The sequence below is a fragment of the Odontesthes bonariensis genome, chromosome 20 (assembly GCF_027942865.1).
Source record: "Odontesthes bonariensis isolate fOdoBon6 chromosome 20, fOdoBon6.hap1, whole genome shotgun sequence".
In the NCBI taxonomy this organism is placed as follows: Eukaryota; Metazoa; Chordata; class Actinopteri; order Atheriniformes; family Atherinopsidae; genus Odontesthes; species Odontesthes bonariensis.
Genome location: NC_134525.1, coordinates 33,704,182 through 33,717,656, shown reverse-complemented (window position 1 = coordinate 33,717,656; position 13,475 = coordinate 33,704,182). Strand labels below are relative to the sequence as shown.

The 13,475-nt window shown below is 45.1% G+C and overlaps 1 protein-coding gene across 10 annotated transcripts in view; it reads right to left on the bottom strand.

Annotated features, from left to right (window-relative positions):
* Positions 1–13,475, bottom strand: part of svila (supervillin a) — a 100,831-nt gene that overhangs the window by 62,661 nt on the left and 24,695 nt on the right. For 8 of the 10 annotated variants that reach the window (XM_075452944.1, XM_075452939.1, XM_075452938.1 and 5 more), the window contains 6 exons: positions 8,181–9,002; positions 6,551–6,585; positions 3,814–3,878; positions 3,281–3,417; positions 1,158–1,407; positions 32–491 (listed from right to left, as the gene is read on the bottom strand). In XM_075452944.1, coding sequence (XP_075309059.1) covers positions 32–491; positions 1,158–1,407; positions 3,281–3,417; positions 3,814–3,878; positions 6,551–6,585; positions 8,181–9,002 — 1,769 coding nt within the window. The remainder of the gene's footprint in view (positions 1–31; positions 492–1,157; positions 1,408–3,280; positions 3,418–3,813; positions 3,879–6,550; positions 6,586–8,180; positions 9,003–13,475) is intronic. The other 2 variants (XM_075452945.1, XM_075452946.1) reach the window with 1 other exon arrangement.

Sequence of the window (13,475 nt, the reverse complement as noted above, 5' to 3'; positions counted from 1 at the left end):
TAACTCAGAGATAGCTCTCTGCTGTTCTTACCTCCACTGATGGCTCTGCCCCGGTGGCTGTCCCAGTGGTGTCCTTCCTCCCTCAGATGCCCCCTTTGCTCATCTGGGCTCTGCACACTTCCCTCTGCCCACTGCTCCTCCTCCTCCTCCTCCTCTCCCCACCTCTCTCTTTCAGTCTGAGGCTGAGGCAGAGCGGGCTGCCTTATTATTCCATCAGGAGAAGACAGCTTCCTCTTGCCCGCTCTCAGATCAGCTGGTTTCTGTTGCAGGATCTGGTTCCTGTGGCGGTCTGAGGAGTCCTGGGACCTGAGGGCACTTCTGTCCTGGTGACAAGGCTGCAGAAGCGGGTCAGAGCCAGCAGGGATGGGCTGGACGTGGGTTATGTGAATGTCTCCAGCATGGTGGGTGGACACAGTGCCTCCTGGTCTGAGTGCAGAGGAGGAGGATGAAGAGGGGATGCGTCCGAACCGAGAGCCTGTGCCATTCTGAAGCTGTATAAGCAGGAGGTGGAGAGGGGCAGAAAAACAAAGCAGTGGGTCAGTTTGCTGAAAAGGCCACATGAAGGTTGGAGGTCTGCAGCAACTGACTGCAGAAAGTTGGCGACCTCTGAGCACTATGAGCCTCAGCATCCTCTGACCCCGCTCTGTCATTTTACCTGGCCCACCACTTCCTGGCTGAGCTGCTGTCGTTCAGTTTCAAAACTTAATCACATTTTAACTCCTGATTTTATCTGATTTTATCTATTGTTCTTATTTCTTTCTTTTTTGTTTAAAATTGAAACCATGCTTTTTATTTCTACTGTTTAAATGTCTCTGTAAAGCACTTTGAATCGCCTTGTTGTTGAATTGTGCCGTACAGATAAACTTGCCTTTCCTCCTGAGAGCGAAACATTCTTTCACAGATGTTTGTAGAAGCAGTCTGCATGCCGAGCTGCTGGGACTTATACACCTGTGCTTACGGAAGTGACTGGAGCAGCTGGATTTAATTATTTGGATGGGTGAGTGAATACTTTTGGAAATATAGTGTATATATGTATATATATATATATATATATATATCATTATTCATTAACATATAGATATATACGTATTAATGAAGCAGAGATAGACAAACAGATAGGAACTTGGAGATTGAGAAAACAGAACAGACTTCCCCACCTGTTCCATGTCTTCCAGAGTGATGGGTTGTGTCTGGTAGCGAGTGTTTGCTCTGCGTTGGCTTGCATCACTCCTGGTGCGGGTCACCCTGGTTGGAGGCTGTGAAAGCCGATTGAACAGCACCATCTTTTCTGCCAGGCTGAGGGTGCAGAGGTCGGGCTCTTCCTGATCCTTCTTCTCCTCCATTGTGGCCGTCTGCTTGGAGTCCTGGGCGTGCACAGCAGAGCTCTGTTGGGAGGATGCCTGCAGGCTGAAGGGACGATGACACCAGAAGGACAAGGAGGAAGGGAGACTTCCAGTAAGCTTTGAGATGGCTCATGCAAGCTAACACGTGGCAAGCTATGTCTCAGACAAAGCTGTGGGTCTGTTTTCATCCAACAATATCCAAAAAATCCTTCAACATTGAGATAAACAGGTGAAATCTGTGCCATTTAATCATTCAGTCATGTAGTTTCCTCTGAACACGCAGGAGGGCACCAAAACCCCGAAGAGATGGAGTTTAAAGGCTTTTCTGCATTCAGCATCAAATAAAATTTATTTATATACCACATTTCATGTACAAACAGTTCAAAGTGCTTTACATAAAATAAAAGCATTGCAGCAGGGAGTGGAAGAAGCATTAAAAATACATAAAAGAATATAAAGAGAAACAAATAAAATCATTTAAATGAATTTAAAAATAAAAGCAACAGTCCAGATAAGTTCAAAGATTTCGTGCAGATTTCATGCATAGACACATGAGAACAGAAATGTTTTTAACCTGGATTTAAAAATGTCTCCATTTGGTGAAAGTTTAATCTCCACTGGCAGTTTGTTCCACTTGTTAGCAGCATAACAGCTAAATGCTGCTTCTCCATGTTTAGTCTGGACTCTGGACTGGACCAGCTGACCTGTAAAGAGTAAAGATTTTAAAGCTGCTGTGATGTGTTCAGATCTCTTAGTCCGGGTTAAAACTCCAGCAGCAGCGTTCTGGATGAGCTGCAGATGTTTAATGCTCTTTTTGGGAAGTCCAGTGCTCTGATCAAGTTTGATTCCCCCCTTTTTATTGGGTACAGCGACTGTAAAAAGCACCTCTGACCCCAGCAGTAGGTGAGCCTGCATCACCTCCTCAGTTCCACACATTTAAAGTTCTGCTCTGTGACGCTGATGGAATTTTGGTCTTCAGCTCGTACCATCTTTGTGAACATTGACTGAACTTCAACATGCCTGAACTGTAGTTACCCCTGTCTGGGTCAGCTGCGGGTCATTCCCTCTGTTACCTGTGTGTGTGTGTGTGTGTGTGTGTGTGTGTGTGTGAGAGTGTGTGTGTGTGTGTTCACACTGACAGCCCACCTTAGTATGCAGCGCTGCCCAGCCACACAGGTACACGTCACAGCGTGTGCACGGGCATGCCACCTTACGACAGCCTGAAGTGACTACCCTGTGATCTTTAGCCGGCTGAGTCACTGCAGCACTCTCCTCAGAGGGGCGCTGTCACACTTTTAGTCTGCTGATGGTTTACAAATCCCAGAACGGTTTAGGCCCAAAATACATCTGTGATATGTTCAGAGAATATAAAGCCAGCAGAGCTCTTAGATCCAAGGACTCAGGTCAGCTGGTCCAGTCCAGAGTCCAGACTAAACATGGAGAAGCAGCATTTAGCTGTTATGCTGCAAACAAGTGGAACAAACTGCCAGTGGAGATTAAACTTTCACCAAATGTAGACATTTTTAAATCCAGGTTAAAAACATTTCTGTTCTCATGTGTCTATGCATGAAATATCTTTTAACTTATCTGGACTGTTGCTTGTTTTTAAATTCATTTAAATGATTTTATTTGTTTCTCTTTATATTCTTTTATGTATTTTTAATGCTTCTTCCACTCCCTGCTGCAATGCTTTTATTTTATGTAAAGCACTTTGAACTGTTTGTACATGAAATGTGCTATATAAATAAATTTGATTTGACTTGATTTATTTCGGGGGTCTTTTAGAGTTCGTGATTGGCAGGGACGTGCATCTTTTGACTCTCTTGAAGAGACTTTGATGAATCATCATAATACACTCTTACGTGCACCGAGCTTGGAACTTGTATTATAAGGTGTTTCACTTAGCTTAAAGCAGGGCTCAAACTAAGTGCACTTACGTGGCTGCTATGACTACTTCCTCCGTGGTGACGGGCTGAGTTCTGGATCGGTCCTGGGTTCGTCTCAGCCTCCTGAGCACTGCTGCGCTCTTGGACCGCGGCTTAGGAGCTTCTATGTGAATGTTCTTCTCCAGTTCCTGAATGGACATGTTGGAGTACACATGGTGAAATCAAACAGATATATTTGATATAGATAAGGTTAGCATTCAGAGTGAGAGCGGACATGATGAGATTGAAATTCAGAACACCAACAATAGAACAGCGATTCAAGGCAACATGACTGAGTGCGGTGAGATCACACAGAGCTCTAAAACTAAAGAATATGTTTGGAGTACTTATGAACTGAAATGTGGTCATTATTAATTAGTTCTGGTGGTGTGCTCCATGTAATCTGATGCATGCATGAAGTCCAGTCTCATCTTGAAATTCCCAAAGTCACCACCATTATTGGAGTCAATGTCTGTGTTTGATTGGAAGCACATTGTTGAGCTTTGGATCTGGAAACAGGATGTTGGGCAGAAGCTGAAACGCACCCTGAAGAAGGAGCGCTTGGCTGCTACACTCAGTTTGGCCCGTTCATCCAGCTTTTCTTCATCGGCTGCAGAGAGGTAAAAACAGCAAAATAACACTACAACTAATCGGACAGTAAGAAATGAGCTAAAAAACACATGATTTGAAATTTCATCAAAATACCAGAGTTGCCACACACACTTGAATATTTCAGAGTGATGCTTGCAGTAAGCATTACTGCAGATACATTACTGCAGCTTTAGCCGTAGTCTTTTAGTATGATACACAGTATAAAGCCATCATATGTAGTCATGCAACCCAATTCATCTGGACACTTCACAAAGTCAGCTTTTACAACTAAATTCCTTGTAGCTTGCTCTCTGCAGCTGCAGAGGTCAGCCAACGGGGGTCCTTCTGTCCGACTAAAAGCACTTTGAAAATCATTCAAATCATTATGTGGTGCATATTCATATTTTTCTTGTTGTGTGTTAGTTGTAAAAGATTACTCAGCCTGTAAGCTTTAGAACACAATATAAATGTCATAAACTCTGGAAAAAAACCCAGAAAACAATAAATATATGTGGCTGATTGAAGAAGACTGATGACAAATACATCAGTCTTGTATAAATCATCTTTTTTTTCCTTTCTCCATTTACCTATTTGGATGGTTTATTTGTATTTTCATTTAACTACAAGAAGGTTTATTTTAAGTGTTACTGGTACCCTGTTGTTCTGAGTAAGTCAGCTGTGAAACGCACTAGATTTTTCCATTTTAATCTTATAGCTTGACTGTAAATGTACTGTATAGGTGCAAAACTTCCAGATAGAACTAACCTCTTCTGTTACGTCTCAGGAATATCTAACGTTATCCGGCTGAAACATGCGAGTCCTTCCCTGAAGAAGATGCTGATGTTGCTCTAAAACCTGTTTATACCTTTCAGCATTGATGGAGCCTTTCCAGATGTGCAGCTTTCCACTTCCATAGGCGCCAATGTTTTTTCCCCAACCATGTCACGGAGCTGTTGATAATCAACCCGTTTCGGCTCGACACGTTCCTCCAGCTGCCCACTTCCTTTCAGAGATGTTCAAGCTGAGCTGATATCTTTAATGTCTCACTTCCAACATTTCATGTGCTTTCTGTGTTCTGTCTGAGATTTAGAAATCATTGAATTCTCTTTTTATTTACCCTTTGCACAGGATCTCAACCTTTTTTGGAAATAGCGTTGCACTCTTCTAATTATTCATTTGAAAGAGGAATGCATGTGAAATCTAATCACTTCTGTGTTGCCCTTCGAACTGGTTTGATGGTTCGGAACAAAGGGGACGGGCTAGGTGGGTATGAGTGGCATGACTTCACCACACGAGCGTTTCCTCTGCTGGACTCTGCTGTGCTGAAGTCTGCTCCATGCGGTGCTGGTCAGGACAGCAGTGTGTGTTTATCAGAAGCAGATTTTACTACTGTCAGCACGGTTAACACTTCTGGAAAGTTCCCTTCAATATGCTGTGCTTTCTTTTAAAAAGTTACATCTTAAAAGGTGATTAGCAACATTGGGTCTCTACTATGTAGCCTGACTACGTCATACTCACGATTCTAGTCAGAATGTGAGTCTGATACCGCTCAATAGAGATTTGAGTATGGGGCGTGTTTCAACCGAACCAGGAGAAAAAATGCCTCTTCGCTCAATTGGATAGACCTACAACCAATCAGAGCAACGTAGTATGTGACGTAGATTAAGCAACACACACTTGTTGTAGGAAGGACGGCAAAAACATCTTTTCTATCGATAAAAGCCTTTATCGTGTTCCTCTGTTCGTCTTTCAAAATGAATGCAATGTGGAGATCCTGTAGAACAGACTCGATGGCAGAATCTACACACCCTAGCTCTCCAGCAGCAGCCATGTTCAGCTCTTTAGTGACGTAGTCGATAATGTCCCTGTTGATCATCTGTCCATCATCGTATAAAGCCCGCCCTGGCAATCTGATTGGGTCGACCGATTCTTGGTCGGGCATGATGATTTCCCAACTGAGCAGAGCCAGACCGAAGTTCCCGACCAAAACCTTTATGGGCGGGGCTAAGTTCGGCTGGCACCCAGGCTATCTACTATGGTACTATTACTGTAACTTTTATGTGAGACCACTGAACAGTCCCATTTTAGTCATTTGCTGCCAGCTGTAGCTTTCATAGTTTGTATAGTTATCATGGTTGTAATCAACCCCTGAATGACAGATTATGGCAGTAGTAGGAGTAAGCTCACTTTAAAAGAAAAGCAACTGACGTGAAGCCTAGACTTAACCAGCTTCTATACTAACACCATGATGGTCTCTCCATCCCCAGAGACATTCAAAAATACAGGGATTTCCAGTGAAACTCAGAGGTGCAGAGGCATTGTTCTGGGTGGCTGTCCAAGTAACTAACAAGCTTCATTTATCAAGTGTAAGTAAAACGCAAATGTGAATTCCACTTCATTCTCCAGCCACAAACAAACCTGAATCACTTCAACTGCTGCATCAAATATAAAGCATCTGGACATCCCAGCCAAGCAATCTCACTGGCCAATCACCTGCAGGAGCCAGTCCACTTGTGTTCTTAGTTTTTCCTCCACATAGATTTAACAGTGTGAGCTTTACTTGGAGAACTGTAAAAACGTTCAATGCACTTACATTCCACCCATGTGACTGTCAAAGATGGTTTTATTGTTAAAGATATCTAAAAATCAAGTTCTACCCATATGTGTTGAAAATGAGAAAAAATGACTCACCTTCTGTGGAAGCAAAGTCTGAAGTGACACGTGACCTTCAGAAGAGATGAAAGGAAAAGGCGTCAGTAAAAGCTAACAAAGCAGTTCTAACAGAGGGCTGAGGGTGAAGCAGAGCAGGGAGAAGCAGCTGTTTCTGTGGGCCAGTGCAAGCAGGAAAACAGCCTAAGCTGATGTATTAGACCGCATTACAGAAGTCTGTTCAGTTCAGTGGCCTCCGAATGCGATTACCAACAAAGGCCAATTCATGCTTCCGCACTGCGGTCACATGTAATGACCGCTGCCAAAGCCCAGGCAGAGGGACCTTTGCTCTGTAAACCTCCTTGTGTGCTCGAGCAGTTGGAGTGAGGAGCAAAACTAAGGAGAGTGAGCGTGCTCGTGTTTGTGTGAGTCCCACCAGCCGTTCTGCTTTGACCACATATTAGAAAAATATTAACTGGAAAGAAAACACTGACCAAACCAAAATTAGAATCAACCTTTCTGCGCATCCATCCAACCAAACACACGCACCACCATGAGCATTGCCCAGCGTTCATCTCTCTCAGCCACGTGCACTCTGAAGGCAAAAGCAGTAGCTATCAGTCTGCAGTGATGGGCTGCGTCCTAAACCTCTCCGAGCTCCTTCTACTCTCTCCAGCACAGATATACTGGACTATACTTCTCTTTCCCCTCTCCATGGGGCCTGGTAGCCCCCAGGTGTCCCGCCCCCCTCAGCCTGGCTGTGGGGAGCACGACAGGAGCACGACCAACAGGCAGAGAGAGATACAGCATGGTGAGGGAGACTAGCAAAAAGCAGAAGTACTGAAGGTTCAACTTCACGAGGCATGTGAGAGTCTGATAACCCCAGGAAAAAAATAAATAAATCACGCGTTCACGGTATTATGACTCCAGCTCTGAAATGTGTATTTTGAATGTCTGCATTTAAAAATAAAGAAAAATAAAAAACTGTTCCTTTAGTAAGGAAATAGTGTGCTTCAGTGGACACACTTGGGAATGATCTTATTACTTTCATAATAATAATAATAATAATAATAATAATAACGGATCGGCTTTATTTAGCGCTTTTCATAAAACTCAAAGCCGCTTCCAGTGAATGAAACAACAGCTAAAAGTTCTGCCAATCTCCGTCAGTGAGTTGTGGGAGTTGACGTGGTCACTGTTTCAGTGCAGTGTCGCGCAGGGGGAAGGGGGGGCACCACGCTGCAGCTGCACACGGTGTGAGGGACCTCCACTTTCTCTCTGACGAGACGCCACAAAAAAAAGAAATTAAAATTTTAAAATTTTAAAAAACGCTCATACCACAGGGACGGTATGGCAGAAAATGTTAGTGGTTTTGAAAGCGTGACTTTTTAAAAGCGTGGTATACCGGTGACTGGCCCATGCCTAAACTACACCTCTGGTTTATGAATCAGGCTCATGAGCGGTTAGAGCACACATGCATATGCCCCGGGTCCAAAGCAGGAAGCTTCAGCTGGAGAAGGCCTGGTGTTAGGTGACTGGTACATGAATGTCATCCCTAAAGTGAACCAGCAGCAGAATCACTGTGCACTCATGTTAACTACACACAAGTTGAGCTGTTTGTTAGTTGCTTAGCAGCCAGAAGATGTTAGCAGCAGCCAGTGTTTCCACCTACAGCTCATTCCTGCAACTGCTGGGAGTGGTGCCGGTGCTCTCCATGTAGGTGTGCCTGAGCTGGGTCACAGAGACCCGGCTCTCTGGTTGAGCGACCCCCTCACCCTCCCTGGGGCTCCTTGGATGTAGCCGCCGTGGATCCTCAGCATCTAACACCGGAGCTGTCCTGGAGGCGGAGCTGCCTGGGCCTGTGTGTGACGCTCTGGGTTGGATGTGGGTTGCCGTCAGCTCTTTGTGCTCCCTGGGCCTACCTCCTGCTGTCTGCAGACGGGAGGGAGGCTCTGTTGCCCCCCTCAACGCTCTGCATGTGACTCTTCCTCTTACACTCCTCTCCCCCGCAGCATCCTGTCTTTGGCTTTGCCCCCTGGACGTCCCCGACTCTTCCTCGACCCTTCCCTGTTGTGGGTCCTCGGTGCTCCTCTCCCTGCGGCGGACCTCTGAGGGAAGGACGGCTTTTCTGCTCCTCAGAAGACCCTCTGTCTTCACATCCTCAGGCTCACTCTCAGGCTCACTCTCCTCCTCCTCCTCCTCCTGCTGCTGCTGCTGCTGCTGCTGCTCAGCTGTGGGACCAGAGGTCATGGACAGGTAACTGAAATAACTGCCAACATCTCGTCCTCCCTGCTGACTGGACTGGCTGAGTTGAGCTGAGGAATGACAGTGAAGGCGGGAGCAGGCCTTCTGAGAGTCGAGTGTGTCTTTGTGGTAGTGTGCAGATGTCTGGGGCTGAAGTTGTCTGTGATACCCCGGAGCTTCTGTCAGGTTTCCAAACTCTGAGGTCCTCTGGTGGCCCTCCTCCCTGCCAAGCCTCTCCCTAACTTTTATTCTTCAGGGAGACAAAGGACTGGTTAACATTTGGAATACAGAAACACAGTACTCAAACACAGAGGTGCGCTCCTCCTCAGATGGAGACGAGTCTGCACTTCAGACCCTTTTTCTTGTCTGACATCAGGGAAGGGTGCGCACCTTAAGTTAACCCAATGTGCATCTTGCAGTTACCTAAAATACTGGGTTGGATTTTTAGTCTTACTTTATCAGATTTATTCTTTTTATTTTATCTAAGGCAGTCTTTCAACATTCATCCGAGTAGAAAAAGCAGTGCTGATCAACAGAAAGTGTGGCACAGCTTGGTATAACATCAGGTTTCTTAATGCATTTACAAGCAAACAGTGTTCTCCTAAAAACATCCTTTCAGACCATTTAACATCTTCTGCTGTTTTTCTTTGTTCAGTTTTTTAACTATAATTTCCACTTCCAGATGCATGCACTGATGTTACACTGTAACCATGGCTACAGACAACCGTGTCAGTTTCAAACAGAGCAAACTAACTCCTTATGCTTCGTGTACACCAAGGGCGACCTACGCTACCTGGTAGCGGAGGTAGCTGGAGAAGCTTCACTTGAGAATTTGCTTTGGTAGCTTTGGTAGCTCGTCACGTCACATTTAGAATGTTCAATTTTTAAAGGCACCCCCGCAGAAAAAAACATGAGGAAAGTGAGGGCAGGGACACGAATAAACGTGTTGTTATTTACAATTTGTTATACAAGATATACATCACGTTACAAATTATGTAAAACTACATTAGGTACACCTGAGAAGAGCAGGAATAGCAGAGGCAGCTGTGAAAAAGAAACTAAATTCGAAATAAAATCCGAAGTAAAACTTAATTGCAGTGAGAAAGGTATGCATGGGGTTACTACACTATTGTATTGAAGCACTCGACACGGCAATTGCAACACTCTCAGGATTAAACAACTATTGTTTGGATGGGAACCAAAGTTTACACGTCTGTTTCCGCGAACCCCGCGGATTGTCGGACCCCTACAATCTGTGGATTGTGATTGGTTTTCGCCGAAATGCGTCATAGCTCATTACCATAATATTAGCTTGAGTTTAATCGCTGGAATTCGCTCTGGTCGCTCAGTTCTCTCACCCTCCATAGAGAAACAATGATTTCCAGCCCTCAGGTAGCGTAGGTCGCTCTTGGTGTACACGCAGCATTACAGAATGATTTCTATATGTGATGGAGAAACAGAAAGCAGAGGTGTTGAGGTTCCTTCCAATCCTTGTTCATCATGCTCAGTGTTGGCGGAAAGCAGTACATAGTACAGTATTCTTTTGTTGTTGTAGCAAACATGGGAGTTTTTCAGTTCAACAAATCACCTTTTCAAATAAGGCTTAAAAGCTTTGAAGAAGAAGAAACCATTTCTGTGGATAACAGCTGCTTTTTCATGGAATTATTCACATTATTTCAATTTGTGGTTGAAAAGTCCATCCATCCATTAATTTTCTATACCCACTTAATTCAATTTAGGGTCGTGGGGGGGCTGGAGCCTATCCCAGCTGTCCTTGGGCGAGAGGCAGGGAACACCCTGGACACGCCGCCAGTCCATCACAAACAACCATGCACGCTCACACTCACTCCGAGGGACAATTCAGAGACACCAGTGAACCCAACATGCATGTTTCTGGACGGTGGGAGGAGGCCAGAGCCCCCCCGAGAGAACCCAGGCACACACGGGGAGAACATGCAGACTGGGATTCAAACCAGGAACCTTCTTAATGTGAGGTGGCGGTACCAACTGGTTGAAAAGTAAAAGAACAAAATCACCCTGAACTGCACCTGAGTGAAAAGCTGTGTCTGCCATGTAAAAACAGCTCAAACTCAATCCATGTTCAGGACAGCTTCACAACAGAGGAGACGGACTTTCTACATTTAGTGGACATGGCCCGATCATTTCCAGTCATTTGATACTTATTCTTGGGTACCTCTCGCTCTTTGCACACTTAAAGGGACAGTTCGCCTCTTTGGACATGAAGCTGTATGACATCCCATATTAGCAATATCATTTATGAACATTGACTTACCCCCTGCTGCGTCCTGTGAGCAGAGTTCCAGCCTCGTTTTGGTGTTGACGAAGGTAGTCCGGCTAGTTGGCTGAGGCTAAACAAATAAAGTGTCTTGCTTCTCAAAACAATATGCATTGAAAAGAGTAATACATATGCATTGATATCAAGGGAGGCAAAAATAGCGCCAAGCGAAGTGAGGTCTGACTTTTTCATGCAAAACGATTTTGTGATGCAAATGTATTACTCTTTTGAACGCATATTGTTTTGAGAAGCAAAACGCTTTATTTTTTAAACCCCAGCCAACTAGCCGGACTACCTTCGTCAACACCAAAACTCAGCTGGAACTCTGCTCACAGGACGCAGCAGGGGGTAAGAAGATGTTCAGAAATGATATTGCTGATATGGGATGTCATACAGCTTCATGTCAAAAGAGGCGAACTATCCCTTTAACTCCAAACAGTTTGTGATGAGTTCAGACTGAGGCCGAGCTTTTGCTTGGGGGAAGCCTCCTGAGAACGAGAGGATCTGGCAAAGGTGTCCTCTGACTGGCTGAATGTTTGGAGCGGGGAAGGAGATGATGATAGCTCGTGAACACGTGCTACTCAAGCTGCCAGCTGGGAGACGACTACAGCACATAAGCAAGATAACACTGGACAACACATGAGATCCAGACGGCAGAATGTGATCCAGAACATGGAACTGAGCAGCTTGATGAACTGTCCCAACAAAGACTACAGCAGGACACCTGCTCAGGGCCTGTTGCTGTAAGCAACTGTGTGTTGGAGTAGTTGTACCAGCAACAAATGATGCTCTCAGTTGTCTTGTGTATAAATGTATTAACACAAAGTACCGTTACCACCCTTAGTTGCCTTTTCAGCTGTTCACATGTCTAATGCCAACACAACACAGACATTTTTAGTGTTGGAACAACAAAGCTCAACTTTCAGCTTCAGTCTTCCAGCAAAGCCAGCATCATACCCATTCTTGTCCATAAAACGGTCTTCAGGGAGGTGGAGTGAACACATCCAAACCTTTTCCTGACCGTGTGACTGTGTCTGGCATGACTTCCACTCATCCAGGATTTCTTGGTCTTTGGGGAAGCTGCAAAGCGTCAACTTGCGCTCACAACCACAAACACGTCTTCCTGAAGCTTTCTTAACGCTCACAGTGGGCACACACTGCCTGGAGAGTTTAACCACTAAAGGAAATCTTGCCTTTCACTCACAGTGACATGGAAGTGAAGAGTTTGAGACTACTGGATAAAACAAGTTCCTTCAGCATGAAAACACAAAAACATGCGTGAGCATCTTTTTCAGGCTGTGGCCCACGTTTAAGGTGATCACACATTATTTTTACTTCTTCTTTCGGCCTCTCAGGGCTCGCCACAGCGAGTCCATCTCGCAGCATTCATTTGGCACACGTTTTACGCCAGATGCCCATCCTGACGCAACCCTAGCCATTTATCCGGGCTTGGGACCGGCACCAGAAATACACTGGCTCCTGCTCCCCTCACACTCACTCCTCGGTAGGGATGGAAATTGATAAGATTTTTACGATTCCAATTCCATTTTCAATTCTGCTTAACGATTCGGTTCTTTATCGGTTCCCTTATCGATTCTCATTTGGAGAAAAAGGACAACAAACCGGTCGATCAGCATCAACTTTGTTTAGTTTAGAAGTAACTCGAGTCATGACCTCACAAACCCAACAACGGTGAGGTCCACATTGGTCTATCATGGCCTGGGTAATTTAACTCTTCCCTGCTCTGGTGAAAGGAGAAGCTGGAGGTAGAGGTGAACTGGGGGTAGTACCACCAGCCTCTGGCTCTGAGCCAGTCAGGCTCTGTCTCTCATGATTTCATCTAAATGTAATGCCTGAGAAGGCATTCATTTAACCTTAACCGTTACTAACAGCAGCTTTTACAATGAGGCAAATGGTGCTAACATGATAGGCAGTGTTTGTTAGTTAGTTAGTTACCTGCAGTGTTAGCCGAGGACATGCTAACGTTGCTAACGTTGCTAACGTTGCTGGGTTCAGATTCACCGACATTCATTCATAGTTATTGCATGTTGGTAGTATTTCCTCCCTTTGGTGAAATATTCACTTTGCAAGTTGCCCTGTTGTCGTCTTTTTTAGGGATGTGTAACCAAACTTTCGAGCGTTTGTACCGCTTGGGCGCCATGTTTCCTGTTGGCTGCTGGCTGCGCTGGACTCGCCACGCAACGTTGCGTGGTGACGTCATTCGCGCCAAATGGAATCGATAAAAGGGAATCGTTTGCAAAATCGCCAAACGATTCCAAGGAATTAAAACACTGGGAACCGGTTCTCAACAAGAACCGGTTTTTGATTCCCATCCCTACTCCTCGGGACAATTTGGAGTCACCAATGAACCTAGCATGCATGCTTTTGGGGGGTGGGGGGAAGCCGGAGTACCGGAGAGAACCCAGG